General features: G+C 51.2%; 1 protein-coding gene across 1 annotated transcript; it reads left to right on the forward strand.

Annotated features, from left to right (window-relative positions):
• LOC140395992 (sulfotransferase 1C2-like) lies at nucleotides 1-27772 on the forward strand. Its single transcript, XM_072484028.1, has 7 exons — nucleotides 1-219; nucleotides 5901-6029; nucleotides 7918-8015; nucleotides 9653-9779; nucleotides 16709-16803; nucleotides 23631-23811; nucleotides 27609-27772. Exons 1-7 carry the CDS (start codon nucleotides 21-23, stop codon nucleotides 27719-27721), a joined length of 942 nt encoding a protein of 313 aa, XP_072340129.1. The 5' UTR covers nucleotides 1-20; the 3' UTR covers nucleotides 27722-27772.

Raw genomic sequence — 27772 nt, forward strand, 5'->3', positions numbered from 1 at the left:
GGGTCCTGAGTGAATTGACCATGGTGCTGTCCAGTTTCAGGATCCTGGAGATGGAGCTGGACTATCATCCGGAGCTGCGAGGCATCACAGTCAACAGGCCACCGCTTAAACTGCTGCAAGATGTCCCCTTTCCCGCCTGGGTGGCTGATAACTGGGAGACGGTGACAAACTTCCAGGCAAAGCCCGATGACCTGCTCATCGCCACCTTCCCCAAATCAGGTGAGTAGCTCTGAGGCCCCACGCCGGAGGGAGAGAAACCCACGCTGGAGAGGAGGGACTCATGCTGGAGGGAGGGGGCCCACCGTGGAGGGAGGTGGACCCATGCTGGAGGTAGAGGGCCCACGCTAGAGTGCGAGGGGCCCATGCTGTAGAGAGAGGGGCCCGTAGTGATATCATGGCTGTGTTGTAATTCACCAACTGACCTCTAGGAGTCTCATTAGTATATAAGTGAATGTTAGAGTCAGGTGACCTCAGACTGACTAGGGAGCTGGGAGTTTGCTTTTGCTTGATCATACCATAATTCATCTGTTATTTTGTAGATAGTTGACCCACAGTTATTGTTAATAAATTTTTTATAGCTTTAGCTATAAGTGTTCTTGTAATATAAATCAGGCCATCCAAAAAGAACATTACATGGTACCAGGGTTGGATGGTATTAATCACAGAGAAAAAAACTATAACATCATTGCGTGAAGTCATGAGGTCCACAGAATCGCCGGGACAGGCGCGAATCGGGCCACCCCGCCCCGACGCAGGTCGGCTGCTGGAGCGGCGTGGGTCACTCCAGTCCCGTGCTGGCCCCCTGTAGGAGTCGGAATCGCTGCTCCTGAAGGCATGCTGTCGCCGTCGAGAAACGCGACAGCGTTGATGACGTCCTCAACACTTAGCCTCAGGATCAGAGAATCCCGCCCAGGAAGCTTTTAGAAACTGGGCCCGGTGTGTTCAATGGAGCGGCTGCACGTGGGGGAGCTCCCACCGGGTATCGTGGCTTTCTTCCCTTTTTATTTTTCGCTTTCAACTTGCGTTCAAGAGCTGTAAATAGACTTGGTTGTTTAAACCCCCCACGGCACAGAGATGCTGAATCGGTGTTGGGCTGGACTCTAAGAGAGGGAGGAAGAAACTTTAAAGTCGGAGGGCCTAAAGATCACGGAGAGGATATTTTTTTTTCCCCTGAAATATAAAAAAAGACTTGAGTAAGGTAGCGATGCTCTTAACAGAGGCAAGGCCCGAAGCAATTGCTGTGTTTAATACATTTAAATTGAAGATTGTAACAATTTTTACGTCATAATTCGAAGATCTGATGAACATTGTGTAGTGATCTGTACATCTGTACATACATCTGCACATACACCAGGGACTACAGACAGATGTAACAGCCACAGCACCATTAGAGGGCATCAGAGATGGGTATAAAGGGTCCAGCCCAAGGGAGGATCCGCCTCTTTCAGAAGCCCAGGGCTAGTGAGCAGCAGCACAGGGCTAGTGAGCAGCAGCACAGGGCTAGTGAGCAGCAGCACACAGAGAGAGCTCAGCATAGGTAGCTTACCTTAGCTTCACTGGTCATACCTCTTGACTATTATATCTAGTTAAGCTCTGGAAACAGGACAAACCCACTGAATAAAGTATTTGTGTTAACTGGAAGTCTCCAATCTTTATTCAGGCTTAGAGAATAACATACATTGCACCCCCAGAAAGAATGACATTTCTGAACGCTATGTATTTAGGTCACGTCTACAGAAGGCAGAAGAGGCTATGGATTATTCCATCACTGATTTAAAGTTAAAAGCTAAAACCTGTAATGTTTCTGCGGTCCATGATTGGGGACCGGGTTGTGTTTGGTGTGAATGAGAATAAGCTGAGGGAGCGGTTGGTGAGGGAATGGGAGCTGCCTTTAGAACAAACAGTTAAGATTTGTCGGGCTCACGGGCTGGCAGCACAGCATTCCGAAATGTTTCCCAGTCATGGCGGCGTCTCCTGGGAGGAAAGTTGCTGCCCTTTTTCCAAAGAGGTGGGAAACGTCCAAGAATAGGCAGGAAGGTTCCTGCAGCTCCTCGCACACCAACACACAGGTTAAAGATCAGGAGGAAGGATTTCTGTGCGAAAGATGTTTCAAAAGCACAAATTAAGGCAGTGTCCAGCGTTTGGCAAGTGTTGTTCCAGGTGCAATGGAAGAAAATCACTTTACTCAGACTTGTTACTCTGAGCTCAACCCCAGACCAGTCAGCACAGTGGAAGGCACAATCTCCAGTGATGAAATATCATTGTTTTCTGGAGGAATAACACAGAAGAATAAGTTTGTGGAGACCTCAAAAATTCTCCAGCACTTAAACAAATGCAAACTGATGCTCCATTTAAAATAAAGGGTTGGGTGCGGTTTGCTGCCCGAAGGCATTTTAAAGGTGACAGAATTGTTATTCTCGTTCTGTCTATCTGCCTCTCGATCTCTTTCTGTCCTCTCCTTGTCTCTGTCTCTCGGCCTCTCTGTGTCTCTCTTCTCTCACTCTCTCTCTCTCTCCCTCGCATTTGGAGTATTGCGTGCAATTCTGGTCACCGCATTATAGGATGTGGAAGCATTGGAAAGGGTGCAGAGGAGATTTACCAGGATGTTGCCTGGTATGGAGGGAAGATCTTATGAGGAAAGGCTGAGGGACTTGAGGCTGTTTTCGTTCGAGAGAAGAAGGTTAAGAGGTGACTTAATTGAGGCATACAATATGATCAGAGGATTGGATAGGGTGGACAGTGAGAGCCTTTTTCCTCAGATGGTGATGTCTAGCACGAGGGGACATAGCTTTAAATTGAGGGGAGATAGAGATAGGACAGATGTCAGAGGTAGGTTCTTTACTCAGAGAGTAGTAAGGGTGTGGAATGCCCTGCCTGCAACAGTAGTGGACTCGCCAACACTAAGGGCATTTAAATGGTCATTGGATAGACATATGGACGATAAGGGAATAGTGTAGATGGGCTTTAGAGTGGTTTCACAGGTCGGCGCAACATCGAGGGCCGAAGGGCCTGTACTGCGCTGGAATGTTCTATGTTTTATGTTCTATGTTCTCTCACTCTCTGTCTCTCTCTCTCTGTCTCTTTCCTTCTGTCTCTCGCTCATGTCATGATACGCAAACATGCAACCAATGAACACTTCATTGGGGGGCATGACATGACACTATAAAAGGGATGAGGCACTCACACCCTGCGTCTTTCCACAGACAGACATCGAGAGAGTTAGACAGGGTTGATCAGCAGCGTCACACCCCAGCACGTGGCTTAGAGCAGGCTGGCACAGTTAGACTGAGTTACTACAGTTAGATTAGCAGAGAGTCGAACTCATTTGGGAACTGTGCTAATAGTTCAATAAACACGTTGAACTCATTTCAGAGTCTGGAGCATCCTTTAGTTAAGACTGCATCAAGTAGCAGCCTGTGTTATCAAAGCAGCATAACACAACATCTCACAGCCTCTATGTCTCTGTCAGTCTCTCTCTCTGTCTCTCACTCTGTATCTCTCTTTCTGTCTCCCTCTCCCTCTCTCTCAATCTGTCTCTCTGTCTCTCTTTCCTTCTGACTTTCTCCCTCTGTCCCTCACTCTCGCTCTCTGTCTCACACTTTCTCTTTCCTTCTGTCTCTCTCTCTCACAGCCTCTGTGTCTCTGTCTCACTTTCCCGGTCTCTCTGTCTCCCTCTCTAACTCTGTGCCTCTCGCTCTCTCATGTCACCCTCCCTCTGTCCTCTTTCCTTCTGTTTCGCTCCCTCTCTGTCACTCTCTCTCTGTCTGTCACTCTGTCTCTCTCTGTGTCTCTCTCCTTCTGTGTCTCTCTCCTTCTGTCTCTCTCTCTCTCTCTCACTGCCTCTGCATCTCTATCTGTCTCGATCTATCTTTCTCTGTCTCTCTCGCTGATTCTCTCTCTGTGTTTTCTCTCTCTCTGCCTCTCGCTCTCTTACTGTGTCTTTTCGCTCTATCTCGCTCTTACTGTGTCTCTCTGTCTCCCTCTCCTTCTGTCTCTCCCTCTGTCTCTCACTCTCTGTCTATCTCTCTCTGTCTCTCGCACTCTCTTTGTTTCTCCCTCTCTCTCTCTCTGTCTGTCTCCTTTTCCTTCTGTCTCTCTCCCTCTGTCTCGCGCTGTTTCTCACTCTCTGTCTCTCGCACTCTCTCTGTCTCCCGCACTCTCTCTTTCTCTGTCAGTCTCTCTCCCTCTGTCTTTTTCATTCAATCCCGCTCTGTGTGTGTCTCTGTCTCACTCTGTGACTCTCAATCTCTCACTGTGTATGTCTCGTTTTCTGTCTCCCTCTCCCTCTGTCTCCCTTTCTCTCTGTCACTCTCTCTCTGTCTGTCACTCTGTCTCCCTCTATGTCCCTTTCATTTAGTGTCTCTTTCCTTCTATCTTTGTCTCTATGTCTGTCTCCCTCTCTCTCTCTGTCTCTCTCACTGTGTCCCACTCTGTCCCTCATGCTGTCACCATTTCTTTCCGCCTCTTTCCCTCCGCCTCCCATTCTCTGACTCTCTCTCTCTCTATGTTTTTTTTGTCTGTCTGCCTCTCTCTCTCTGTCTGCCACGCTGTCTCCCTCTGTCGCACTTTCTTTCTAACTCTCTCCATCTGTCTCCCTCTCTCGCTTTGTGTATGTCTCCCTTGCACTCTGTATCTCTGTCTCCGTCTGCCTTGCATCTCTCTCTCTCTGTCTGTGACTCTCTGTCTGTCTCTCTCTGTCTCTCTTTCCTTCTGTCTCTCTCTCACTGTTTCTCTCTCACTTTCTCTGTATCCCTCTCCCTGTCTCGTCTCTCTCTCATTCCCTCTCTCTGGGCTGCACGGCGGCACAGTGGTTAGCACTGTGGCTTCACAGCACCAGGGCCCCAGGTTCGATTCCCCACTGGGTCACAGTCTGTGCAGAGTCTGCACGTCCTCCCCGTGTCTGCGTGGGTTTCCTCCGGCTGCTCCGGTTTCCTCCCACAGTCCAAAGATGTGCACTTTAGGTGGATTGGCCATGATAAATTGCCCTTAGTGACCAAAAAAGGTTAGGAGGGGTTATTGGGTTACAGGGATAGGGTGGAAGTGAGGGCTTAAGTGGGTCGGTGCAGACTCAATGGGCCGAATGGCCTCCTTCTGCACTGTATGTTCGATGTTCTCTCTCACTCTTGGTTGGCCTGTCTCGCTCTCTCTCTGTTTTTCTCTTTCTCTGTATCTGTCTCTCATTCGCTCTCTCTCTGTCTCTTTTTCCTTTTCTTTCTCTCTCTCTCTGTCTCGCTCTCTCTCTGCCTGTCTGTCTACCTCTCTCCCTGTATTTCTCTCTCTCTGTCTCTCTCTCTCTCTCTCTCTTTCGCAGTCTCTCTCTCTCTCTGTCTCTTTCTCTATCTCTCTCTCTCGCTGCCTGTCTGTCTGCCTCTCTCCCTGTCTTTCTCTCTCTCTGTCTCTCTCTCATTCACTCTCTCTTTAATCTGTCTCTCTTTCTCTGTCTGTCTCTCTTCCTGTCTCTCTCTCTCCCTGTCTGTCTCTCATTCTGTCTCTTTCTCTCTCTCTGTCTCTCTCTCATTCTCTGTCTCTCTCTCATTCTCTGTCTCTCCTTTTTCTCTCTCTGTCTCTCTCTCTCATTCTGTCTCTTTCTCTCTCTCTCTCATTCTCTGTCTCGCTCTCATTCTGTCTCTCTTTCTCTCTCTCTGTCTCCCTCTCATTCTCTGTCTCTCTTTCTCTCTCTGTCTCTCTCTCTCATTCTGTCTCTCTTTCTCTCTCTCTGTCTCTCTCTCATTCTGTCTCTCTTTCTCTCTCTCTCATTCTCTCTCTCTCATTCTCTCTCTCTCTGTCTCTCTCTCTCTTTCTCTTTCTCTCTCTCTTTCTCTTTCTCTCTCTCATTCTCTGTCTCGCTTTCTCTCTCTCTCTGTCTCTCTCTCATTCTCTGTCTCTCTTTCTCTCCACAGGAAGTACATGGATGCAGGAAATTGTGGACCTGATTTGTCGGAACGGTGATGTGGGGATGTGTAAACGAGCTCCCGTCTACTACCGAGTTCCCATCCTGGAATTCTTCATGAATAATATTCTGCCAACCGGTTAGACTGGTTATGTTGAGGGGGCAAGCCCAGGGGTAGGGGGGGGTGAGACAGAGGGGAGGGGCTGGTGACACAGGGGGGCAGGCAGGGGGACTGTCAGGAGCATCAAATTCGGGGAGTCTTACGACAACTGTCCCCCATCAGGGAGATGGGGCAATGTGTCCACTTTTAGTCTCCTTATTGATGGAGGGACATTCTCGTGACGTGACCCTCGCTGACATACATCGTGAGGGCAACCCAGACCCCAGAGGTGAAAGCGGGAACGCCAGTTCTTAACTCTTTATTTTTTGTGATATGGAAATAAATGTGTGAAGAGAGATGAAACCGCCTGAGGAGGGGGTACAGTCTTAAATTATTCAAATGACAAAACGTTTATTAAACTCCCAAACACACGACAATTAACATTCTCACGGCGCCGAGGTCCCAGGTTCGATCCCGGCCCTGGGTCACTGTCTGTGTGGAGTTTGCACATTCTCCCCGTGTTTGCGTGGGTTTCGCCCCCACAACCCAAAGATGTGCAGGGTAGGTGATTAGCCATACTAAATTGCTCCTTAATTGGAAAAAATGAATTGGGTACTCTAAATTAGAAAAAAGAACCCACGACAGGATGGGCAACAGGGAACAGCATTTATAATGAGCTGCAATAGCAGATATGCAGACAGTTTACTTATAAAACAATCCCCCTCCCACCAAAATGCTAAATCTTCCCTCAGCTCCAAGAATACAGCACCCCAAAACAACAGCCCATAGGTTTTGGTGAGTCCAATCCAGGAAGCAATTTCCACACAGGGCAGATAGCTTTCTTTTGGGAACCTTTCTTATTGTTTAGCGTAGAACCTTTAGGTTTTTATTCAGACAGAAGCCTGCTGCCGAATTTTCATCACAACAATTTGCTTCTCCCAGAGAGGGAGCTCTGCTTTGCAACTGGGTGTGGCTTTGTGCTGGGGTGCGAGGCTGTTCCTGTCCACTTTGCCTAACAAAGCATTTGCTAAAATCAGCTACTTGTCTAATCTCACAAACCCTCAGTGCAGCTGCGTCCCGATCAGTATCTCTGTTTTGAATCCAACTTCCCAAGGTTTGCCTGAGGGGGAGAGTAAGGTCTTGCTCCCGGGATAAGAGGGATTGTCCCCACAATGAGGAGAGATGGAGGAGGGTCTGTATTCCCTGGAGTTTCGGGAAACAAAGGGCGACCACATTTCTGAGGGGCTGTTTCCCAGTCCCCCCCTCCTCACCCCGCACCCCGGCTGGAGCGTCTGGGACACGGGGGGAGGGGGGTGACGCTCACAGTCTCAGGGCGAGGAGGCGGCCATTTTGGACTGAGACGAGAAATGTTTTTGCTCGGAGGGATGTGAATCTTTGAAATTCTCTCTCCCACCTCCTACCCCCAGAGAGCTGTGGGTTGCTCACTCCCCGAGTAGACACGAGATCGAGAGATTTGTGGAGGCTGAGGGGGGTAATCGAGGGGAGAAGACGGGAGTGAGGCGAAGGTGAGGGAAAAGATTAGCCACAGACTCGATTGAGGGCGGAGCAGACTCGGGTGTCACTGGGGAGAGTCCGCGCCCCTGGAGGGACCCGTACTCCGGCAAGAGTCGCTGCCCATGGGGGGTGGGGGGGGACCCATACCCTGGGGAGAGTCGGTGCCCATTCGGGGGCCATACCCTGGGGAGAGTGGGTGCTCATGGGGGACCCGTACCCCAGGGAGAGTCGGTGCCCATTCGGGGACCTGTACCCCAGGAAGAGTGGGTGCCCATGGAGGACTCGTACTCCGGCAAGAGTCACTGCCTATGGGGGGTGGGAGGGGGGGGGTGCACCCTACCCCAGGGAGAGTCGGGTCTACAATGTGAGCAAGATTATTGTGCTGCAATGTTGTAACATCTCCATTTCGCAGGTACTGACCTGCTTGCCAAAATGGCGTCTCCGAGGGTGATGAAAACTCACCTCCCGATCCAACTGGTTCCCAAATCATTCTGGGAGCAGGACTGTAAGGTAGGGACCCGGCACACACCGCTCACCCCCTCCCTCCAATCACCCCCATCGACCCCGTAAACCCTTCACCCCTCACCCTGTTCATCACTCCCTCACTCCCCCTCCCTCAGTCTCCAAACTGTGGGACTCCCTCACTCCCCCCCCTCAGTCTCCAAACTGTGGGACTCCCTCGCTCCCCCCTCCCGCAGTCTCCAAACTGTGGGACTCCCTCACTCCCCCCCTCAGTCTCCAAACTGTGGGACTCCCTCACTCCCCCCTCCCTCAGACTCCAAACTGTGGGACTCCCTCACTCCCCCTCCCTCAGTCTCCAAACTGTGGGACTCCCTCACTCCCCCCCTCAGTCTCCAAACTGTGGGACTCCCTCACTCCCCCCCTCCCTCAGTCTCCAAACTGTGGGACTCCCTCACTCCCCCCTCCCGCAGTCTCCAAACTGTGGGACTCCCTCACTCCCCCTCCCTCAGTCTCCAAACTGTGGGCTCCCTTATTCCCCCCTCCCGCAGTCTCCAAACTGTGGGCTCCCTTATTCCCCCACCCTCAATCTCCATACACTGTGACTCTCACACACACCTCCCTCAGACACCAAACTGTGGAATGTTATGATTCTGGCTGCCCTGTCCGAGCGGATAACTGGCAACAAGCTGCCACCATGTTTTGTAATTTGTATATTATGAGGAATTATCTGAAGTCGACATAAGTAAAAATCTGAGATTACTTGTGGTAATTTTAAATGTTAAATTTAAACATCTATTCAATGAAGAGAAAATAGGACATCTACAGATGGAATAACACCTTTACACCATCACCAACACTATACAAACATGTCCTCAATTTTATTTGATTGAATAAACTCTGAGAAAAAAAAACCTTTTGATGGCAACAGTCCTTATGGATATTCTAATCCAGAGGAGTTTCAGTAATATTACCACAAATGCTCTGCTGCGCTTCAGGTAATCTCACCCAGAATTCCCCTGCGAGGGTGATGCCAAAATCACTATTCATATGTCTGGTTTGAGCGCAAACCGTCTTTTTCAACATTTCAGAGCTCCCTTGAAAGTCACACATTAATAATGTTTGTTTCGACCTATTTAATCTCCCATTCCATTGCATCTACAACCCATTAGACATTCCCATTTCTCAGATTTAATCAACCCTTTTCTTACTAAGCTGATGGGTGTTGTTTTTTTTAAATGGAAACTTACTAATTTTCCTCACACATTTACGATCTCCCAATTGTGTATGTTTCCTTTGAAGTCCTCACAGGCAAGTTTCAAATCATGGCTCTTATCTGCCTAATGTAAATATCCGGTTTAACGGTTGCCCGTCCTCCACCCCGGTCCCATTCATTACTATTCCAACTATTTACCTTCACACCTACATTAATGATTTAACCTTTCCCTCCAGTTTAATTAAGCCAGTTATACCCATGTTCACGCACGAAGGTTCCTTCCCCGTATCTGACACGATGACAATATTATGGCAAAAATATAACGAAAATGAATTTTCCCTCACATAGACTCCTTCACAACTTCCATCAGTCTCCAGTCTCTGGGAGTCCATCACTCGCTCCCACAAACTCCTGAACAATGGACTGAAAGAAACAGAGGGATTTACTAATTGATGATTCTTCCTGTTCCTAGACCATATTCATTGCTCGTAACGCGAAGGATAGTCTCGTATCATATTTTCACTTCCATAACAGTTGTCACCTGTTGCCGGAGCCGGGAACCTGGCAGGAATTCTCCCAAAAATTCATGGACGGGCAAGGTGAGAATTATCCGCACATCCCCCACACCTCAATGACCCCTCCCACAGGACCGACACAGCACTGGGTTAGATACAGAGTAAAGCTCCCTCTACACTGTCCCCATCAAACACTCCCAGGACAGGTACAGCACGGGGTTAGATACAGAGTAAAGCTCCCTCTACACTGTCCCATCAAACTCTCCCAGGACAGGTACAGCACGGGGTTAGATACAGAGTGAAGCTCCCTCTACACTGTCCCCATCAAACACTCCCAGGACAGGTACAGCACAGGGTTAGATACAGAGTAAAGTTCCCTCTACACTGTCCCCGTCAAACACTCCCAGGACAGGTACAGCATGGGGTTAGTTACAGAGCAAAGCTCCCTCTACACTGTCCCCATCAAACACTCCCAGGACAGGTACAGCACGGGGTAAGATACAGAGTAAGACTCGCTCTACACTGTCCCCATCAAACACTCCCAGGACAGGTACAGCACGGGGTTAGATACAGAGTAAAGCTCCCTCGACACTGTCCCGATTAAACACTCCCAGCACAGGTACAGCACGGGGTTAGATACAGAGTAAAGCTCCCTCTACACTGTCCCCATCAAACACTCCCAGGACAGGTATAGATGGGGTTAGATACAGAGTAAAGCTCCCTCTACACTGTCCCCATCAAACACTCCCAGGACAGGTACAGCACGGGGTTAGATACAGAGTAAAGCTCCCTCTACACTGTCCCCATCAAACACTCCCAGGCTCCCAGGACAGGTACAGCACGGGGTTGGATACAGAGCAAAGCTCCCACTACACTGTCCCCATCAAACACTCCCAGGACAGGTACAGCACGGGGTTAGATACAGAGTAAAGCTCCCTCTACACTGTCCCCATCAAACACGCCCAGGACAGGTACAGCATGGGGTTAGTTACAGAGTAAAGCTCCCTCTACACTGTCCCCATCAAACACTCCCAGGACAGGTACAGCACGGGGTTAGATACAGAGTAAGACTCGCTCTACACTGTCCCGATCAAACACTCCCAGCACAGGTACAGCACGGGGTTAGATACAGAGTAAAGCTCCCTCTACACTGTCCCCATCAAACACTCCCAGGACAGGTACAGCACGGGGTTAGGTACAGAGTAAAGCTCCCTCTACACTGTCCCCATCAAACACTCCCAGGACAGGTACAGCACGGGGTTAGATACAGAGTAAAGCTCCCTCTACACTCTTCCCATCAAACACTCCCAGGACAGGTACAGCACGGGGTTAGATACAGAGTAAAGCTCCCTCTACACTGTCCCCATCAAACACTCCCAGGACAGGTACAGCACGGGGTTGGATACAGAGTAAAGCTCCCTCTCCACTGTCCCCATCAAACACTCCCAGGACAGGTACAGCACGGGGTTAGATACAGAGTAAAGCTCCCTCTACACTGTCCCCATCAAACACGCCCAGGACAGGTACAGCATGGGGTTAGTTACAGAGTAAAGCTCCCTCTACACTGTCCCCATCAAACACTCCCAGGACAGGTACAGCACGGGGTTAGATACAGAGTAAGACTCGCTCTACACTGTCCCCATCAAACACTCCCAGCACAGGTACAGCACGGGGTTAGATACAGAGTAAAGCTCCCTCTACACTGTCCCCATCAAACACTCCCAGGACAGGTATAGATGGGGTTAGATACAGAGTAAAGCTCCCTCTACACTGTCCCCATCAAACACTCCCAGGACAGGTACAGCACGGGGTTAGATACAGAGTAAGACTCGCTCTACACTGTCCCCATCAAACACTCCCAGCACAGGTACAGCACGGGGTTAGATACAGAGTAAAGCTCCCTCTACACTGTCCCCATCAAACACTCCCAGGGCAGGTAAAGCACGGGGTTAGATACAGAGTAAAGCTCCCTCTACACTGTCCCCATCAAACACTCCCAGGACAGGTACAGCACGGGGATAGATACAGAGTAAAGCTCCCTCTACACTGTCCCCATCAAACACTCCCAGGACAGGTACAGCACGGGGTTAGATACAGAGTAAAGCTCCCTCTACACTCTTCCCATCAAACACTCCCAGGACAGGTACAGCACGGGGTTAGATACAGAGTAAAGCTCCATCGACACTGTCCCTGTTCTTGTCATCGAGTGATAGATGTTTGCGTTGTGGAAAGAGGCCCATCGGCCCAGCTTGTCCATGCCGCCCAGTTTCTATCACGAAGCTATTCCCACTTGCCTGCATTGACCCACATCGCTCTATACCCACCCTGCCTGTGTAACTGTTTAACTGCTTTTTAACGGAAAATATTGTACCCGCCTCGATCACTGCCTCTGGCAGTCCGTTGCAGATACTCACCACCCTCTGTGTGAAGACATAGAACATAGAACAATACAGCGCAGTACAGGCCCTTCGGCCCACGATGTTGCACCGAAACAAAAGCCATCTAACCTACACTATGCCATTATCATCCATATGTTTATCCAATAAACTTTTAAATGCCCTCAATGTTGGCGAGTTCACTACTGTAGCAGGTAGGGCATTCCACGGCCTCACTACTCTTTGCGTAAAGAACCTACCTCTGACCTCTGTCCTATATCTATTACCCCTCAGTTTAAAGTTATGTCCCCTCGTGCCAGCCATATCCATCCGCGGGAGAAGGCTCTCACTGTCCACCCTATCCAACCCCCTGATCATTTTGTATGCCTCTATTAAGTCTCCTCTTAACCTTCTTCTCTCCAACGAAAACAACCTCAAGTCCATCAGCCTTTCCTCATAAGATTTTCCCTCCATACCAGGCAACATCCTGGTAAATCTCCTCTGCACCCGCTCCAAAGCCTCCACGTCCTTCCTATAAGGCGTTGACCAGAACTGTACGCAATACTCCAAATGCGGCCGTACCAGAGTTCTGTACAGCTGCAACATGACCTCCCGACTCCGGAACTCAATCCCTCTACTAATAAAGGCCAACACTCCATAGGCCTTCTTCACAACCCTATCAACCTGGGTGGCAACTTTCAGGGATCTATGTACATGGACACCTGGATCCCTCTGCTCATCCACACTTTCAAGAACTTTACCATTAGCCAAATATTCTGCATTCCTGTTATTCCTTCCAAAGTGAATCACCTCACACTTCTCTACATTAAACTCCATTTGCCACCTCTCAGCCCAGCTCTGCAGCTTATCTATATCCCTCTGTAACCTGCTACATCCTTCCACACTATTGACAACACCACCGACTTTAGTATCGTCTGCAAATTTACTCACCCACCCTTCTGCGCCTTCCTCTAGGTCATTGATAAAAATGACAAACAGCAACGGCCCCAGAACAGATCGTTGTGGTACTCCACTTGTGACTGTACTCCATTCTGAACATTTCCCATCAACCACCACCCTCTGTCTTCTTTCAGCTAGCCAATTTCTGATCCACATCTCTAAATCACCCTCAATCCCCAGCCTCCGTATTTTTTGCAATAGCCTACCGTGGGGAACCTTATCAAACGCTTTGCTGAAATCCATATACACCACATCAACTGCTCTACCCTCGTCTACCTGTTCAGTCACCTTCTCAAAGAACTCAATAAGGTTTGTGAGGCATGACCTACCCTTCACAAAGCCATGCTGACTATCCCTGATCATATTATTCCTATGTAGATGATTATAAATCTTGTCTCTTATAATCCCCTCCAAGACTTTACCCACTACAGACGTGAGGCTCACCGGTCTATAGTTGCCGGGGTTGTCTGCTCCCCTTTTTGAACAAAGGGACCACATTTGCTGTCCTCCAGTCCTCTGGCACTATTCCTGTAGCCAGTGATGACATAAAAATCAAAGCCAAAGGTCCAGCAATCTCTTCCCTGGCCTCCCAGAGAATCCTAGGATAAATCCCATCAGGTCCTGGGGACTTATCTATTTTCAGCCTGTCCGGAATTGCCAACACCTCTTCCCTACGTACCTCAATGCCATCTATTCTATTAGCCTGGGGCTCAGCATTCTCCTCCACAACATTATCTTTTTCCTGAGTGAATACTGACGAAAAATATTCATTTAGTATCTCGCCAATCTCTTCAGACTCCACACACAATTTCCCATCCCTGTCCTTGACTGGTCCTACTCTTTCCCTAGTCATTCGCTTATTCCTGACATACCTATAGAAAGCTTTTGGGTTTTCCTTGATCCTTCCTGCCAAATACTTCTCATGTCCCCTCCTTGCTCGTCTTAGCTCTCTCTTTAGATCCTTCCTCGCTACCTTGTAACTATCCATCGCCCCAACTGAAACTTCACACCTCATCTTCACATAGGCCTCCTTCTTCTTCTTAACAAGATATTCCACTTCTTTGGTAAACCACGGTTCCCTCACTCGACGCCTTCCTCCCTGTCTGACCGGTACATACTTATCAAGAACACGCAGTAGCTGATCCTTGAACAAGCCCCACTTATCCAGTGTGCCCAACACTTGCAGCCTACTTCTCCACCTTATCCCCCCCAAGTCACGTCTAATGGCATCATAATTGCCCTTCCCCCAGCTATAACTCTTGCCCTGCGGTGTATACTTATCCCTTTCCATCATTAACGTAAACGTCACTGAATTATGGTCACTGTCCCCAAAGTGCTCTCCTACCTCCAAATCCAACACCTGGCCTGGTTCATTACCCAAAACCAAATCCAACGTGGCCTCGCCTCTTGTTGGCCTGTCAACATATTGTTTCAGGAAACCCTCCTGCACACACTGTTCAAAAAACGACCCATCTATTGTACTCAAACTATATCTTTTCCAGTCAATATTTGGAAAGTTAAAGTCTCCCATAATAACTACCCTGTTACTTTCGCTCATATCCAGAATCATCTTCGCCATCCTTTCCTCTACATCCCTAGAACTATTAGGAGGCCTATAAAAAACTCCCAACAGGGTGACCTCTCCTTTCCTGTTTCTAACTTCAGCCCATACTACCTCGGAAGAAGAGTCCCCATCTAGCATCCTCTCCGCCACAGTAATACTGCTCTTGACTAGCAGCGCCACACCTCCCCCTCTTTTGCCTCCTTCTCTGAGCTTACTAAAACACCTAAACCCCGGAACCTGCAACATCCATTCCTGTCCCTGCTCTATCCATGTCTCCGAAATGGCCACAACATCGAAGTCCCAGGTACCAACCCATGCTGCCAGTTCCCCTACCTTGTTTCGTATACTCCTGGCATTGAAGTAGACACACTTCAAACCACCTACCTGAACACTGGCCCCCTCCTGCGACGTCAAATCTGTGCTCCTGACCTCTATACTCTCATTCTCCCTTACCCTAAAACTACAATCCAGGTTCCCATGCCCCTGCTGCACTAGTTTAAACCCCCCCAAAGAGCACTAACAAATCTCCCCCCCAGGATATTTGTGCCCCTCAGGTTCAGATGTAGACCATCCTGTATGTAGAGGTCCCACCTTCCCCAGAAAGAGCCCCAGTTATCCAGAAATCTGAATCCCTCCCGCCTGCACCATCCCTGTAGCCACGTGTTTAAATGCTCTCTCTCCCTATTCCTCATCTCACTATCGCGTGGCACGGGCAACAACCCAGAGATAACAACTCTGTTTGTTCTAGTTCTGAGCTTCCATCCTAGCTCCCTGAAAGCCTGCCTGACATCCTTGTCCCCTTTCCTACCTATGTCGTTAGTGCCAATGTGGACCACGACTTGGGGCTGCTCCCCCTCCCCCCTAAGGACCCGGAAAACACGATCCGAGACATCACGTACCCTTGCACCTGGGAGGCAACATACCAAACGTGAGTCTCTCACGCTCCCACAAAACCTCCTATCTGTGCCCCTGACTATAGAGTCCCCAATTACTAATGCTCTGCTCCTCTCCCCCCTTCCCTTCTGAGCAACAGGGACAGACTCCGTCCCAGAGGCCCGTACCCCATGGCTTACCCCTGGTAAGTCGTCCCCCCCACAAGTATCCAAAGCGGCATACTTGTTTCTCAGGGGAACGACCGCAGGGGATCCCTGCACTGACTGCTTTTTCCCAGTCCCTCTTACAGTTACCCACCTATCTCCAATCTTTGGTGTAACTAATTCCCTGAAGCTGCTATCTATGACCCCTTCTGCCTCCCGAATGATCCGAAGTTCTTCCAACTCCAGCTCCAGTTCCCTAACTCGGTCTTGGAGGAGCTGGAGATGGCAGCACTTCCTGAAGGTAAAATCAGCAGGGACACTAACTGCATCCCTCACCTCAAACATCCTGCAGGAGGAACATTGCACTCCCTTCCCTGCCATTCCTCTAACTTTCTACCAAGATCTGGCTAACAACTAAATTACATTTTTATAAAAAATAATAATTTTTTTAAAAAAAATATTTCCCCTCTCGTCTCTTATGTCTCCCCTCTCACCTTAAACCTGTGCCCTCTAGTTCTAGACTCCTTTACCTTTGGGAAAAGATGTCGACTATCTACCTTATCAATGCTCCTCATTATTTTACAGACCTCCATAAGATCACCCCACGCCTCCTACACTACAGGGAATAAAGTCCCAGCCTATCCAGCCTCTCCTTATAACTCAGACCATCAAGTCCTGGTAGCATCCTCGTAAATCTCTTCTGCACTCTTTCGAGTTAACAATATCCTTCCTATAACAGGGTGACCAGAACTGAACAGTGTTCCATGTGTGGCCTTACCAATGTCTTGTACAACTTCAGCAAGACGTCCCAACTCCTGTATTCAATATTCTGACCAATAAAACCGATCATGCTGAATGCCGTCTTCACCTCCTGTCCACCTGCGACTCCACCTTCAAGGAGCTATGAACCTTGAGCTGGATTCTCCATTATTGAGGCGATGTCCCCACGCGTCAAACTCGATTCTCCGGCGCCGGCCGCGATTTCGGTGCTGGGGTGTGGAGAATCCAGCCCCTTGTCTTTGGGAACAGGGAGAAACTCGGTGGGATCTTACTGTGCCTGTTCTTGCTCTGTTTCAGTGAGCTGGGGTTCATGGTACGACCATGTGAAAGGATGGTGGGAAGCGAAGGACAAACATCGGATTCTCTTCCTCTTCTATGAGGATATAAAGGAGGTAACGGCAGCACGAGGGACCGAGTGTGGAGGAGGATGAAGGTCTTGACGGTGTGACAAAGCAAGGGAGAGAGAGAGGGACAGAGAGCGGAAGTGGCACAGAGAGACAGAGTGAGAAAGGTCAGCGAGAGAGAGACAGAGGGAGAAAGGTCAGCGAGAGAGAGAGACAGACAGAGGGAGAAACGTCAGCGAGAGAGAGAGAGACAGAGGGAGAAAGGTCAGCGAGAGAGAGAGACAGACAGAGGGCGAAACGTCAGCGAGAGAGAGAGACAGAGGGAGAAAGGTCAGCGAGCGAGAGAGACAGACAGAGGGAGAAAGGTCAGCAAGAGAGAGACAGAGGGAGAAAGGTCAGCAAGAGAGAGAGACAGAGGGAGAAAGGTCAGCAAAAGAGAGAGACAGAGGGAGAAAGGTCAGCAAGAGAGAGAGAGAGACAGAGGGAGAAAGGTCAGCAAGAGAGAGAGAGACAGAGGGAGAAAGGTCAGCGAGAGAGAGAGAGACAGAGGGAGAAAGGTCAGCAAGAGAGAGAGAGACAGAGGGAGAAAGGCCAGCGAGAGTGAGAGACACACAGAGGGAGAAAGGCCAGCAAGAGAGTGAGAGAGACAGAGGGAGAAAGGTCAGCGAGAGAGAGAGACACACAGAGGGAGAAAGCTCAGCGGGAGAGAGAGACAGAGGGAGAAAGGTCAGCAAGAGAGAGAGAGAGACAGAGGGAGAAAGGTCAGCGAGAGAGAGAGACAGAGGGAGAAAGGTCAGCAAGAGAGAGACAGAGGGAGAAAGGTCAGCGAGAGAGAGAGACAGAGGGAGAAAGGTCAGCAAGAGGGAGAGAGACAGAGTGAGAAAGGTCAGCAAGAGAGAGAGAGACAGAGGGAGAAAGGTCAGCAAGAGAGAGAGAGAGAGAGACAGAGGGAGAAAGGCCAGCAAGAGAGTGAGAGAGACAGAGGGAGAACGGTCAGCGAGAGAGAGAGACAGAGGGAGAAAGGTCAGCAAGAGGGAGAGAGAGACAGAGGGAGAAAGGTCAGCGAGAGAGAGAGAGACAGAGGGAGAAAGGTCAGCGAGAGAGAGAGAGACAGAGGGAGAAAGGTCAGCAAGAGAGAGAGAGAGAGACAGAGGAAGAAAGGTCAGCGAGAGAGAGAGAGAGAGAGAGACAGAGGGGGAAAGGCCAGCAAGAGAGAGAGAGAGACAGAGGGAGAAAGGTCAGCGAGAGAGAGAGACAGAGGGAGGAAGGTCAGCAAGAGAGAGAGAGAGACAGAGGGAGTGATGCGCAATCAATTACTCTCAAGACGTAGTGATTCATAACTGAAGGCTTTAATCAGCTAGAACTCTTCCCCAGAAGCTTCAATACAGAAAGTGAAGGCTGCTGGGACGGCACTGGTTCTTATACTCCGCCTCTCAGGGCGGAGCTATGTACAACAGCCAATGGTAGACTCCTGGGTCTAACCAATGGTCATTCACCTCTCAGGTACTGCAATACCTGGTACTCCACATTCACCCCCTGTTAAAAAAGAGCCCAGCGGGGGGATGGCCAGCGTTAATAGTCGCCTTTTGCATGGTAGGACCAGGTATGGAGGTACCGTGATGTCAAGTGTAAATTAACAAAGTGTTCATAGTGCAGCAATCAGTGGATCGGGTGGCCTGTTCGTCCTTCTGAAGCGTCTGGGCTTCAGCGGTGATTCTGATGGGGGTCCCGGCGGTTGCGACTCCGGGAGCGTGATGTCGTCCTCCAAGGCAGCTTCATCACCCCTAGGCGGCGCTGTTAGGGCACAGGGTGGACAGGGGGGGAAAGCGCCTGTAGGGGGTGTCGGTGTGTGGTCGGACCTAGGCAGGAGCGGCGGGAGTACTGACCCTCCAGTGAGGTGCTGTGGGGAGGGTGGGGGTGGGGACAATGGTTCGGGTGCGCTTGGGGTTCCGGCGGGCGCCAGGTCCCGAAGGGAGACCGTGTCTTGGCAACCGTCAGGGAACGCCACGTCGGCGTACTGGGGGTTAGCGTGCTGCAGGCGGACCCTCTCGACCAACGTGTCCGACTTGTGCGCCCTTGCATGTTTCCGCAGCAGAATGGGTCCGGGTGTCGCTAGCCAGGTTGGGAGCGAGGTCCCGGAGGAGGACTTCCTGGAGAAAACAAGGAGACGTTCATGAGGTGTCTGATTTGTGGTAGTACAGAGCAGCGACCGGATGGAGTGGAGGGCCACCGGGAGGACTTCCTGCCAGCAGGAGACTGGGAGATTCCTGGACCGTAGGGCCAGTAGGACGGTCTTCCAGACCGTTCCGTTCTCCCTCTCTACCTGCTCGTTTCCCCGGGGGTTGTAACTGGTCGTCCTGCTCGAGGCAATGCCCTTGCTGAGCAGGAATTGACGCAGTTCGTCGCTCATGAAGGAGGACCCCCTATCACTGTGAATGTATGCGGGGAAACCGAACAGTGTAAAGATACCCTTGATGACGGTGGTCGTGGTCATGTCGGGGCAGGGGATGGCGAATGGGAACCGGGAGTACTCGTCAATCACGTTAATGAAGTACGTGTTGCAGTCGGTGGAGGGGAGGGGGCCTTTGAAGTCCATGCTGAGGCGTTCAAAGGGACGGGAAGCCTTTATCAGGTTCGCCCTCTCTGGCCGGCAGAAGTGAGGTTTGCACTCCGCGCAGATTTGGCAGTGCCTGGTGACGGACCTGACCTCCTCGATGGAGTAGGGCAGGTTGCGGGTCTTGATAAAATGAAAAAAGCGAGTGACCCCCAGGTGGCAGAGGTCCTCGTGGAGGGATCGGAGGCGGTCCACTTGTGCAGTGGCACATGTGCCGCGGGACAGGGCGTCAGGAGGCTCGTTTAGCTCCCCCAGACGGTACAAGATCTCGTAGTTATAGGTGGAGAGTTCTATCCTCCACCGCAAGATCTTGTCGTTCTTAATCTTGCCCCGCTGCGCATTATCGAACATGAAGGCAACCGACCATTGGTCCGTGAGGAGAGTGAATCTCCTGCCGGCCAGGTAATGCCTCCAGTGTCGCACAGCTTCTACTATGGCCCGGGCCTCCTTTTCGACCGAGGAATGGTGAATTTCGGAAGCATGGAGGGTGCGGGAGAAGAAAGCCACGGGCCTGCCCGCCTGGTTGAGGGTGACCACCAGAGCTACGTCGGACGCATCGCTCTCGACCTGGAAGGGGAGGGACTCGTCGATCGCGCGCATCGTGGCTTTTGCAATGTCTGCTTTGATGCGGCTGAAGGCCTGGCGGGCCTCCGTCGACAGGGGGAAGGTTGTGGACTGGATCAGGGGTCGAGCCTTGTCTGCGTAATTAGGGACCCATTGTGCATAATAGCTGAAGAACCCGAGGCAGCGCTTTAGGGCCTTGGGGCAGTGAGGGAGGGGGAACTCCATAAGGGGGCGCATGCTCTCAGGGTCGGGGCCTATGACTCCATCATGCACTACGTAGCCAAGGATGGCTAGACGGTCGGTGCTAAATACGCATTTATCCTTATTGTATGTCAGATTAAGGATACTCGCGGTCTGGAGAAATTTGCGGAGGTTGGTGTCGTGGTCCTGCTGGTCATGGCCGCAGATGGTGACGTTATCCAGTTACGGGAACATTGCGCGTAAGCCGTACCGGTCAACCATTCAGTCCATCTCTCGCTGGAAGACCGAGACCCGGTTCGAAGGGAACCCTTAAGAAGTGATAGAGCCGCCCATCTGCTTCGAAGGCAGTGTACTGGCGGTCACCATTACGGAGGGGTAGCTGGTGGTAGGCGGACTTGAGATCCACCGTGGAGAAAACCTTGTATTGCGCGATCCTGTTTACCAGGTCGGCTATACGGGGGAGAGGGTACGCGTCCAGCTGCGTAAACCGGTTGATGGTCTGACTGTAGTCGATGACCATCCTATGTTTCTCCCCGGCCTTTACCACCACTACTTCAGGGACTGTCGCTAGCTTCAATGACCCCTTCCCTCAGCAGCCTTTGGACCTCGGACCTGATGAAGGTCCGGTCCTGGGCACTGTACCGTCCGCTCCTGGTGGCGACGGGCTTGCAATCCGGGGTGAGGTTCGTAAACAGGGAAGGTGGGTCGACCTTAAGGGTCGCGAGGCCGCAGACAGTAAGGGGGGGTATAGGGCCGCCCAATTTAAAGGTCAGGCTTTGCAGATGGCACTGGAAATCCAGCCCAAGGAGGGTGGCTGCGCAGAGGTGCGGCAGGACGTACAGGCGGAAATTGCGGAATTCCCGGCCTTGGACACTGAGGTTCGCCAGGCGGAACCCCTTTATCTCCACCGAGTGTGACCCGGAGGCCAGGGAGATCCTTTGATTTACGGGTTGGGTGACAAGAGAACAGCGCCTTACCGTGTCGGGGTGAACTAAGCCCTCCGTGCTCCCGGAGTCGATCAAGCACGACGTCTCGTGGCCGTTGATGGAGATCGTCGTTGTAGCTGTTGCAAGCGTCCGGGGCCGACTCTGGTCCAGAGTCACCGAGGCCAGCTGAAGTAATTGAGAGTTCTGGTCGGGCAGCGTGTAGTCGGCTGTGCTGGGGGCCTGGGGCCCCATCCAAGATGGCGTCACCCATGGGTCGCAGATGGTGTCCGGGGATGAAGAAGATGGCGGCGGTGAGGGACAAAATGGCGGCGCCCACCCGTCCAGCGTGGTGTCCGGGGGGCAAAATGGCCGCGCCCGCGGGTCGCACGTGGCCTTAGGATAGGGGGTTGGCGGTGAGTGCTGGGCGGTCGGGGCCTGAAAGGGGGTTCCCGATAGTCGCTGGAGACCGTGGCCACGGCGGGGCCTAGCAGACCCCCACATAGTGGCCCTTCTTGCCGCCCTCTTTGCAGGTGGCGGTGCGGGCCGGGCAGCGCGGACGGGGATGATTTGCCTGCCCGCAGAACAGCGGTGTCTGGCGGCGTTAGCGGGCCGTCTCGCCGCGCAGGCTTGCGGGGTCACGGGAAAAGTCTGAGGGGCTGCCGCTACGGGGTGCCACGCAGCCCAGGGGGCCGCCGCGCGACCGGGTGCAAAGGACAGCGCGTTTTTATCGGCAACGTCCATGGACCCTGCCAGAGCCTGTGCCTCAGTAAGTCCCAGAGTGTCCATTTCTAGGAGCCTTCGGCAGCTATCGGGGGAGGTCATACCTGCCACAAAAGCATCCCTGATCAAACGTTCCGTGTGCTCGCTCCCCGAAACTGGGGGGCAGCCACAGTTTCGGCCCAGCAACAGCAGCGCCCGGGAGAAGTCTTCCAACGTTTCCTCGGGGCTTTGCCTCCTAGTCGCCAGCAGGTGACGAGCGTAGACCTGGTTCACAGGCGGATGTAATGTCCTTCTAGCAACTCGATCGCGGCAGCATAATTCTCCGCCTCCTCGATAAGAGGGTAGATCCCAGGGCTGACCCGCGAGCGTAGGAGATGCATCTTTTGTCCTTCCTTGGGGGTGTCGGCGACCGTGTCGAGGTAGCCCTTAAAGCACGACAGCCAATGTTTGAAGATAGCAGCAGAGTTGTCCGCGTGGGGGCTGAGCTGAAGGCACTCCAGTTTGATACAGAGATCCATCCTTCCAACTGAAGTTGTAGCAGATTAAATTGATGCGCAATCAATTACTCTCAAGACGTAGTGATTCATAACTGAAGGCTTTAATCTGCTAGAACTCTTCCCCAGAAGCTTCAATACAGAAAGTGAAGGCTGCTGGGACGGCACTGGTTCTTATACGCCGCCTCTCAGGGCGGAGCTACGTACATCAGCCAATGGTAGACTGCTAGGTCGAACCAATGATCATCCACCTCTCAGGTACCGCAATACCTGGTATTACCACAGGGAGAAAGGTCAGCGAGAGAGAGAGACCGAGGGAGAAAGGCCAGCGAGAGAGAGAGAGAGATAGAGGGAGAAAGGTCAGCGAGAGAGAGAGACAGAGGGAGAAAGGCCAGCGAGAGAGAGAGACAGAGGGAGAAAGGTCAGCGAGAGAGAGACAGAGGGAAAAAGGTCAGCGAGAGAGAGAGACAGAGGGAGAAAGGTCAGCAAGAGAGAGAGAGACAGAGGGAGAAAGGTCAGCAAGAGAGAGAGACAGAGGGAGAAAGGCCAGCGAGAGAGAGAGAGAGAGATAGAGGGAGAAAGGTCAGCGAGAGAGAGAGACAGAGGGAGAAAGGCCAGCGAGAGAGAGAGAGAGACAGAGGGAGAAAGGTCAGCGAGAGAGAGACAGAGGGAAAAAGGTCAGCGAGAGAGAGAGACAGAGGGAGAAAGGTCAGCAAGAGAGAGAGAGAGAGACAGAGGGAGAAAGGTCAGCAAGAGAGAGAGAGAAAGAGGGAGAAAGGTCAGCAAGAGAGAAAGAAAGACAGAGGAGAAAGGTCAGCGAGAGAAAGAGAGAGAGAGAGACAGAGGGAGAAAGGTCAGCGAGAGAGAGAGAGAGAGAGACAGAGGGAGAAAGGTCAGCGAGAGAGAGAGAGAGAGAGACAGAGGGAGAAAGGTCAGCAAGAGAGAGAGAGAGAGACAGAGGGAGAAAGGTCAGTGAGAGAGAGAGAGACAGAGGTGCAGCAAGACAGCGAAAGAGACATGTGAGAGTGAGACAGAGAGTTAGAGATGATCCCTGTCCCTCAGTGCGGATGGTCCCTGACCTTGACCTGGATGGTCTGTCACTCTCTCGCTGACCTCTCCGCTGTATGGCCAGTCCTTCTTTTACTGACCCCTTACCTTGCTTCTTGATTCCCGGTCCTGCTGTCCCCCTGACCCCAGATCTGGTTATTGGTTCACCCGGTCACACTGACCTCTGACCCTGGGTCTTGTTGCCCAGTCTCCCTTTCTCACTGAAGTCTGACCCCAGTTCTGGTTTCTCGATCCTCCTGTCTCACTGACCCATGAGGTCTCTAACTCCAGTCCATTTCCATCCTATAGTATCCCAGACGGGAGATCCTGAAGGTGGCCAAGTTCATGGAGAAGGTTCTGGAAGAGGACGTCATTGAGAAGATCGTTCAATCTTCCTCCTTCAACATCATGAAGGACAACCCGATGGCCAATTACGGCACCCTTCCGGCGAGCGTCATGAATCAGAACATCTCCAGGTTCATGCGCAAGGGTAGGTTCCGGCGGTCAAGGGTGAGAGAGCCGGTGGGGGGGGGGGGGGGGGGAGCGGGGGTCAATGTTGAGTTTTTCCCTCCTTTGTGGGGCCTGTGAACTGACCTCCCCTGGGCCCAGCCTTTCCGGGTAGGCCGGATTGGGCCTCCCCTGAACCCACCCCCTGGACCTCCATTCTGGGCTGGGAGAGACGATCTAGCCATTGAAAAGGGTCAATGTAGAGCATGCGGGGCGGGACGGCTCCCTGAGACACTGTCTCCCTCTCCTCACACACACACATACACACCAGGAAAGGCTCAAGACTCAAGCCTTTGTACTGAATCACACACGGGATGTGGGGCATCGCTGCTTGGCCCAATGTTTATTTCCTATTCCTAATTGCCCCTTGAGAAGGTGCTGGGTGAGCTGCCATCTTGAACTGCTGCAATCCCGTGTGGTGTAGGTACACCCGCAGTGCTGGTAGGGAGGGAGTTCCGGGATTCTGACCCAGCAACAGTGAAGGCCGATATATTTCCCAGTCCGGATGGTGTGTGTGTGGGGGGGGGGCTTGGAGGGGAACCTGGAGGCGGTGGGTGTTCCCCATGAGTCCGCTGCCCCTTGTCCCTCTATATGGGACAGTTGGCGGGTTTGGAAGGTGCTGCCGAAAGAGCCTCGGCGAGCGGCTGCCGTGCATCTTGTAGACGGTACACACGGCTGCCGCTGTGCGTCGGTGGGGGAGGGAGCGGATGTGGAAGGTGGGGGTTAGCGTGTCGATCGAGCGGGAGCTGCTTTGTCCCGGATGACGTCGAGCTTCTCCAGTGTTGTTGGGAGCCGCACTCATCCAGGCAAGTGGAGAGGGTCCCATCACACTCCTGACTTGTGTCCTTGTCGATGGTGGACAGGCTTTGGGGGGAGTCAGGAGGTGAGTTACTCTCCGCAGGATTCCCAGCCTCTGACCTGCTCTGGGAGCCACAGTGTTTATGTGGCTGGGTCCAGTTCAGTTTCTGGTCAATGGGAACCTAGAAACACAGGAACAGAGGAATTAGGAGCAGACGTCGGCAATTCAGCCCTTGGAGCCTGCCATTCAATCAGATCATGGCTGATCTCTTCCTGCTCTTAAATCCACCTCACTGTCTGGACCCCATATCCCTTTCACCGTCAGAAATATATCTATCTCTTTCTTCAAACCATTAATGACTCAGACTCCACCGCACCATGGGGCAGCAAGTTCCACAAATTCACCACCCTCTGCGAGAAGCAGTTTCTCCTCATCTCAGTTTTAAATCTACCGCCTCTCAACCTCTATCTGTGACCTCGATTGCCCCACAAGTGGGGACATTTGGTCTCCGTTTACTTTATCAATCCCGTTGAGGATTTTATACACCTCGATCAGATCCCCTCTCAATCTTCTAAATTCCAGCCAGTATAAGTCTAAACTGTTTAATCTCTCCTCACACGTCAACCCTTTCATCCCTGGAATCAATCTGGTGAACCTCCTCTGAGCTGCCTCCAATGCCACCACATCCTTCCTCAAATAAGGAGACCAAAACTGGACACAACACTCCAGATGTGGTCTCACCAACACCCTATGCAATTGCAACAACACTTCTCTACTCTTACACTCCAGTCCTTTCACAATAAACACTAACGTTCCATTTGTCTTTTTAATTACGTGCTGTGCCTGCAAATCGACTTTCTGTGATTCATGAACAAAGCCACCCAGGCCCCTCTGCCCAGACGCATCTTGAATCTGATTTCCATTCAGATAATAATTTGCCTTTCCATTTTTTTCGGCCGAAATGGATCACCTCACAATTATTCACATTAAACTGCATCTGCCAAATTTTGGCCCAATCTCCTGGCCTATCTATATCTATTTGTAAAATCTTTATCTCCTCTTCGCTCCCTGCTTTCCCGCCTATTTTAGTATCAGCCGCAAGTTTTGCTATGTTACACTCTGTCCCTGCTTACAGATCATTTATATAGATTGTAAATAGCTCAGCTCCGAGGACTGACCCCTGTGGAACTCCGATTTACAGTTCACCGGCCAGAGAAGGACACATTTATCCCAACCTTTCGCTTTCTGTCAGTCGGCCAATCCTCAATCCAATGTCGCACTCTTCCTCCAATCCCCTATGATCTCACCTTCTGGGTCAGTCTTTTATGCAGCACATTATCAACCACCTTCTGGAAGTCTAGATATACCACATCCACAGGTTCCCCATTATCCACCTTGCTGGTTATGTCCTCAAAGAACTCGAGCAAGTTTGTCGGGCATGACTTCCCCTTCATAAAACCACGCTGACAATAGTGGATTGGGCTTTGTCTTTCCAAATGTTCAGTCATCTACTCCTTAATGATTGATCCCAACAACTTCTCCACCACAGAGGCCAAGCTAATCGGTCTTTAATTTTCTACTTTTTGCCTCTCTCCCTTGTTGAGTAGGAGCGTCACATTAGTGTGTTTCCAATTCACCGGGACCCTTCCAGAATCCAGGGAATTCTGAAATATCCTAACAAATGCATCCAGTATCTCTGCTGCCACCTCCCTTAATACCGCAGGGTGCAGGCCATTGGGTCCCGGAGACTTATCTGCCTTTAATCCTATCAGTTTATTCAATAGTCTCCCTGGTGATGGTCATTGCACCAAGTGCATTAACTGCAGTTCTTGGAAATGTTTCAGTATCCTCTACTGTGAAGACAGAGGCAAAATATTGGGTCAGTGCCTCCAACATCTGTGTGGGACACCCAGGATCAAGGGGCGATGAGTGTCCTAGGCCCCAACCATCTTAAACTGATTCATCAATGACCTTCCCTCCATCGTAAGGTCAGAAGTTCGCTGATGACTGCACCATGTTCAGCACCATTCACAACTCCTCAGACACTGAATCCGTCCATGACCATATCCATCTCCCCTTGACATTCAATGACATCACCATCGCTGAACACCCCACTGTCAACATCCTGGGGGGTTCCCATTGGCCAGAGACACTGCAGGAAGTCGCCAAGCCTCTGTCAACAGAGGGCGAGGGGAATGTTGATCCCAGGGAGGGAATGGATGGGAAGAGGTGAATCCAAACACATCAGCTCGGGAATTTCACCCAAATATATTGAAACACTCTCTCCCTCTCTCTTTCCCAACCTCTGCTTCCCTCACCACTATCTCTATCTCTCTGTCCCGTTGCACACTCTGGTTCTCTCTCTCTCTCTCTCTGTCTCTCTCTCTTTGTGTCTCTCTGCCTCAATTTCTCCCACTATTTACTATCTATCTTTACATCTCTGTCTCACTCTCTCTGTCCCTCTCTCTGTCTCACTCTCTCTCCATCTGACTCTCTCTGTCACGCGCGCCCTTTCCATCTGTCTGTCTGTCTCTCTCTCTCACTGTCTCACTTACCCTGTCTCTCCATCCATCTGTCTGTCAAAATCTCTTTCTCTCAATCCCTCCCTCGAACTCCCTCTGTCTCTTTCTCTCTATCCCTCTGTCTCTCTATAATCCATCTGTCTCTGCCTCTATCGCTCTGTCTATATCTCACCGGTTCACTCTCTGTCCCCCATCTCTCTGCCTCCATCTCTTTGTCATTCTCTCTCTGGTTCTATCTCTCCCTCTCCCGGTCTCTTTCTTTCTCCATATCTCTTTCCCTCCATCTCACTCTCTATCTCTCTCTCTCTGTCCCTCTTTCTCTCCCTCCATCTTGTTATCCCTCTGTCTCTGTTTCATCGTCTCTCTCTCTCTCCACCCATCTCTCTGTATCTCTCTCTCCCTCCATCTCACTTCCTCTCTCTCTCTCGGGCTCTCTCTCTCTCTCTCCCTCTCTCACAGGTGAGGTTGGAGACTGGAAGAATCACTTCACAGTATCTCAGAATGAAGATTTTGATGAACACTATGCGAGACAGATGGTTCACAGCTCAGTGAAGTTTCGCAACGTTCTGTAACCACTCTGAGCGATAAAGCAAATAAACTTCTCCAATCACCCAAAACACAAA

The sequence above is a fragment of the Scyliorhinus torazame genome, chromosome 19 (assembly GCF_047496885.1).
Source record: "Scyliorhinus torazame isolate Kashiwa2021f chromosome 19, sScyTor2.1, whole genome shotgun sequence".
Lineage (NCBI taxonomy): Eukaryota > Metazoa > Chordata > Chondrichthyes > Carcharhiniformes > Scyliorhinidae > Scyliorhinus > Scyliorhinus torazame.